This window comes from Salvelinus sp. IW2-2015, unplaced genomic scaffold (assembly GCF_002910315.2).
Source record: "Salvelinus sp. IW2-2015 unplaced genomic scaffold, ASM291031v2 Un_scaffold5243, whole genome shotgun sequence".
NCBI classification, from domain to species: Eukaryota; Metazoa; Chordata; class Actinopteri; order Salmoniformes; family Salmonidae; genus Salvelinus; species Salvelinus sp. IW2-2015.
Genome location: NW_019946508.1, coordinates 23,516 through 29,198, shown reverse-complemented (window position 1 = coordinate 29,198; position 5,683 = coordinate 23,516). Strand labels below are relative to the sequence as shown.

Sequence of the window (5,683 nt, the reverse complement as noted above, 5' to 3'; positions counted from 1 at the left end):
CTCTTCTCTCCATACTGGTACGTACTAGTCCTGCTGTTCCCTCCACACTGGTACGTACTAGTCCTGCTCTTCCTCCACTACTGGTACGTACTAGTCCTGCTGTTCCCTCCACTTACTACTGGTACGTACTATCCTGCTCTTCTCTCCACTACTGGTACGTACTAGTCCTGCTCTTCCTCCACTACTGTACGTACTAGTCCTGCTCTTCCTCCACTACTGGTACGTACTAGTCCTGCTCTTCTCTCCACTACTGCTACTGGTGCGTACTAGTCCTGCTGTTCCCTCCACTACTGGTACATACTAGTCCTGCTCTTCCCTCCACTACTGGTACGTACTAGTCCTGCTCTTCCCCTCACTACTGGTACGTACTAGTCCTGCTCTTCCTCACTACTGGTACGTACTAGTCCTGCTCTTCTCCCACTACTGGTGCGTACTAGTCCTGCTGTTCCCTCCACTACTGGTACATACTAGTCCTGCTCTTCCCTCCACTACTGGTACGATACTAGTCCTGCTCTTCCCTCCACTACTGGTACGTACTAGTCCTGCTCTTCCCTCCACTACTGGTAGGTACTAGTCCTGCTCTTCCCTCCACTACTGGTACGTACTAGTCCTGCTCTTCCCTCCACTACTGGTACGTACTAGTCCTGCTCTTCCCTCCACTACTGGTAGGTACTAGTCCTGCTCTTCCCTCCACTACTGGTACGTACTAGTCCTGCTCTTCCCTGCACTAGTGGTACGTACTAGTCTGCTCTTCTCTCCACTACTGGTACGTACTAGTCCTGCTGTTCCCTCCACTACTGTACATACTAGTCCTGCTCTCCTTCCACTACTGGTACATACTAGTCCTGCTGTTCCATCCACTACTGGTACGTACTAGTCCTGCTGTGTCCTCCACTACTGGTACGTACTAGTCCTGCTCTTCCCTCCACCACTGGTACGTTTAACATAGCCTGTGTCATAGGACCATGGCACATGACAATATGGCACCAATGGAACATGACAATATGGCACCAGTGGTACATGACAATAGGCACCAATGGTACATGACATAATGGCACAATGGTAGTATGACATTATGGCACCAATGGTACATAACAATAATGGCACCAATGGTACATGACAAAATGGCACCAATGGTACATGACAGTATTGGCACAATGGTACATGACATAATGGCACCAATGGTATATGACATAATGGCACCAATGGTACATGACATAATGGCACCAATGGTACATGACAGTATGGCACCAATGGTACAGTGACCGTATGGCACCAATGGTACATGACATATGGCACCAATGGTACATGACATAATGGCACCAATGTACATGACAGATGGCTGATTGTAATACATAAATAGGACTATCTTCTAAAATGAAATGTACTGCAATTTCCAGTTGTGTTAACTGGTGTGTGTGTGTGTGTGTGTGTGTGGTGTGGTGTGTGTGTGTGTGTGTGTGGTGTGTGGTGTGTGTGTGTCTCTGTAGAAACTGTGTGGTGCTTACGTGTACCTCCTCTTCATGACCATGGCTCTGACAGCCTTCAGCTTCACTTGGAGACGCCTACGAGACCAAGGGACGCACCTTCGATGACATCGCAGCCGAGTTCCGAGAGTCCGAGGGCATCCCCCTGCACAATAAGACTGGTTTCAACACCTTCCCCTGACCTGAACGTCCTGGCCCCGCTCACCTTATCCCCCGGAGGTCGGAGGTTGTACTGGGGGTCACGGAGGTCTTATTGTGTTCAACCTTCGCGTGGGGACAAATGTTTATTTTATTTAACCTTTTGTTTAACCAGGTAGTCAGAATACGGCCTCTAACACAAGGGAAACACATGATGGGACTGATACAGGACTTCAGGTGGTGGCCTCCCTCAGTGATGTCCGTTTTCTGATGACATGTACATTTATAAACATCAAAAACACGATTGCCTCTGTTCCTGTAGTAGTCACGCAGTGTATCATAAAATGGATAAATATTATTATCTGTATTGTTGGTTGAGGCATTACGATAACTTGTTTTCGGATCCATATCATTGAATATTAAGAGTGAAGCGCCTATATATAAGAGTTTATAAGAGTCTGAAGCTCCCGTATATAAGATTTTATAAGAGTCTGAAGCTCCGTATATAAAGAGTCTGAAGCTCCTTTATATAAGAGTTTATAAGAGTCTGAAGCTCCGTATATACAGAGTTTATAAGAGTCTGAAGCTCCCGTATATAAGAGTTTTGTAAGAGTCTGAAGCTCCTGTATATAAGACTTATAAAGAGTCTGAAGCTCCTGTATATAAGAGTCTGAAGCTCCTGTATATAATAGAGTTTATAAGAGTCTGAAGCTCCCGTATATAAGAGTTTATAAGAGTCTGAAGTCCCGTAATATAAGAGTATGAAAGCTCCCGTGCAGGGCCAGCATGAACTTCCCTCCCCAGTTGAGCATGCTGGTGAAGGCCATGGCGATTGGTCTGGCTGGCTGGTCAAACAGCTCTGCAGCGATGAACCAGGAAATAGGGCCAGGTCCCACCTCATAGGCTGAGATCAGGAAGAACACGACCAACACCTGCAGGTTACGCAGCTCTGGGACAAGGAACTACAGGGCAGATCAATCAGTCAATCAATCTTATATTGGTCAGGGAGGATGGGTGACCGTAATCCCCGACAGTCTAGCAATCCAAAGGCTGCCTGTTCGAGTCACATCGGGACAATTGTAGCATTTTAGCTAACCCTTATTCTAAATTTAAGCCAATTCTCCTAACCTTTGTCGTTAGTTCCCCTAACTGCCAACACAAATGCTTCTTGTAATTCTTCTTTGTTGTTACTGCCTAACAAGCAGCCTGGTCTCAGATAAAGGTGTGCAATACTATTCATGTCTCATCGTAATATTGTTTTGAACAGTGCGTTATTGGACTGATGCCTTGACTGAGCATTCTACTCAATGCATCGTCAATGAGCGCTGATGAAAATGTTATCCAACATCCATTACAATGGCTTGGAAATACAATGACTTTCAAAAAGGAGGCAAATAATTAGCAGGAAAAGCTTTTGTCATCATTTTGATGTCACAAGATTGACTTTACATATAGTATAACATTAGCTAGCTAGCTAAGATTGAGGGAAGGCCAACGGCAAAGATGTTTCCTACAAAATATTTTGTACAAAGAAATATTGTATTTCCTGGCACTATAGTGTTATTTAGACTAAACAGTAGTTATCCTCCGTCCAGAATGACTGGGCTCATCACCCCCTTTAAGGCACCACTATGGCTGCGCTGACAGAGGGCGGCTTGAGAACGTTCATAACAATGGCATGACGCAACGAGTGACGGAGGTGCAATCTATATTACATCATCCGAGACGTATGGTAAATGACATCATCCAAGACGTATGGTAAATGACATCATCCAAGACGTATGGTAAATGACGTCATCCAAGACGTATGGTAAATGACATCATCCAAGACGTATGATAAATGACGTCATCCAAGACGTATGGTAAATTACATCCTCCAAGACGTATGGTAAATTACATCCTCCAAGACGTATGGTAAATTACATCATCCAAGACGCATGATAAATGACATCATCCAAGACGTATGGTAAATGACATCATCCAAGACGTATGATAAATGACGTCATCCAAGACGTATGATAAATTACATCCTCCAATTCGTATGATAAATGACATCATCCAAGACGTATGATAAATTACGTCATCCAATTCGTATGGTAAATTACATCCTCCAAGACGTATGATAAATGAAATCATCCAATTCGTATGATAAATGACATCATCCAAGACGCATGATAAATGACATCATCCAATTCGTATGATAAATTACGTCATCCAAGACGCATGATAAATGACATCATCCAAGACGCATGATAAATGACATCATCCAATTCGTATGCTATTGTACAACCAGGTAAGACGTACAGTATAATACTATACTATACCTAATTCATATGTTATTGTATGACAGCTGTTCCATTCATAATGTAACTTAACGTAAAGTAAAATATCATAATAAATGGAATGTCATAGATTTACATACAGAATAATACGAATTGTCCTTAGACCATGTTGAATAACAGCATCATAATGTATTACACCTGCAGGTAGAGAGAGAGAGTCACCAACAAGGTACGCTGAGATAGACAACACTCAGATGGACAATCGTATAATATAATAGATTGATAATTTAGGGTTAGTGTAGGTGTGGTTAGCGTTACCAGGACTGAGTCTATGACGGTCATGGAGAGGTTGCACACAGCTAGACACAGGAAGCCAGTCAACAGCAGTTTCCTACGCCCCGCCCTCTCCATCAGGAAGAACTGAGGAAAAACAGACACAAAATCACAGGTGAGTCTCCATACTCCGTTGCTTGTTGTTGAGAGAGAATCAAGACACAAATCACAGGTGAGTCTCCATACGTCATACTAGTGAGAATTACAGGTGAGTCTCCATACCTCATACCAGGTAGATTACAGGTGAGTCTCCATACCTCATACCAGGGGAGATTACAGCGAGTCTCCATACTTCATAACAGATTATATACAGGCGAGTCTCCATACTTCATACCAGGTGAGATTACAGGTGAGTCTCCATACTTCATACCAGGTGAGATTACAGGTGAGTCTCCATACTTCATACCAGATTATATTACAGGCGAGTCTCCATACTTCATACCAGGTGAGATTACAGGTGAGTCTCCATACTTCATACCAGGTGAGATTACAGGTGAGTCTCCATACTTCATACCAGGTGAGATTACAGGTGAGTCTCCATACTTCATACCAGGTAGAGATTACAGGCGAGTCTCCATACCTCATACCAGGTGAGATTACAGGCGAGTCTCCATACCTCATAACGTGTGAGATTACAGGTGAGTCTCCATACCTCATACCAGGTGAGATTACAGGTGAGTCTCCATACCTCATACCAGGTGAGATTACAGGTGAGTCTCCATACCTCATACCAGGTGAGATTACAGGTGAGTCTATATACTTCATAACAGGTGAATTACAGGTGAGTGCTCCATACCTCATACCAGGTGAGATTACAAGTGAGTCTCCATACCTTGTACCAGGTGAGATTACAGGTGAGTCTCCATACTTCATAACAGGTGAGATTATAGGTGAGATTACTCTAGTGTACTCTACTCACCGCCACCAGAGTGAAGGCCACGTTCACGGCCCCCACCCCCAGCTCAGATACTTGGCTTCGTCAAAGTTAGCCTTGTCAAACATCTTGGTGAATAATTGATGATCTGGAAAATGAGAAGTGGGGTATATGTTTAACCTCAGTGTGTTGCCTGTCTTTCCTTTAGCCTCAGGTTCCCTACTGAGCTGCAGGATAGCCTGAAGAACCATACTGACACAATGCCGCAGAATCAAATCTGGAAAGAGGAGAGGGTTTAGCAAATAACTTGCAAAGTCTGCTCTATTCTCGGTAGTCTGCTGCTAGTCTGCTAGTCCAATAGTCTGCTGTCTAGTCTGCTATTCTGTAGTCTTGCTGCTGATTCTGCTAGTCCAATAGTCTGCTGCTAGTCTGCTAGTCTGGTAGTCTGCTGCTAGTCTGCTAGTCCAATAGTCTGCTGCTAGTCTGCTATTCTGGTAGTCTGCTGCTAGCTGCTAGTCCAATATCCTGCTGCTAGTCTTGCTATATCTGGTAGTCTGCTGCTAGTCTGT

At 44.1% G+C, this 5,683-nt stretch overlaps 1 protein-coding gene and 1 long non-coding RNA gene across 2 annotated transcripts in view; one reads left to right on the top strand and one right to left on the bottom strand.

Moving 5' to 3' along the window:
• The first annotated feature begins 460 nt into the window (after positions 1 to 460).
• On the top strand, positions 461 to 2,385 carry LOC139026599 (uncharacterized). Its single transcript, XR_011478445.1, has 2 exons — positions 461 to 494; positions 1,491 to 2,385. It is a non-coding gene; the product is annotated as an uncharacterized lncRNA (long non-coding RNA).
• A 7-nt stretch (positions 2,386 to 2,392) lies between these two features.
• Positions 2,393 to 5,683, bottom strand: part of LOC112078091 (solute carrier family 2, facilitated glucose transporter member 1) — a gene marked incomplete at both ends in the record, with an annotated part of 24,225 nt that continues 20,934 nt past the window's right edge. Inside the window, 3 exon segments of the mRNA XM_024144431.2 lie at positions 2,393 to 2,587; positions 4,226 to 4,327; positions 5,160 to 5,209. Coding sequence (XP_024000199.2) covers positions 2,393 to 2,587; positions 4,226 to 4,327; positions 5,160 to 5,209 — 347 coding nt within the window.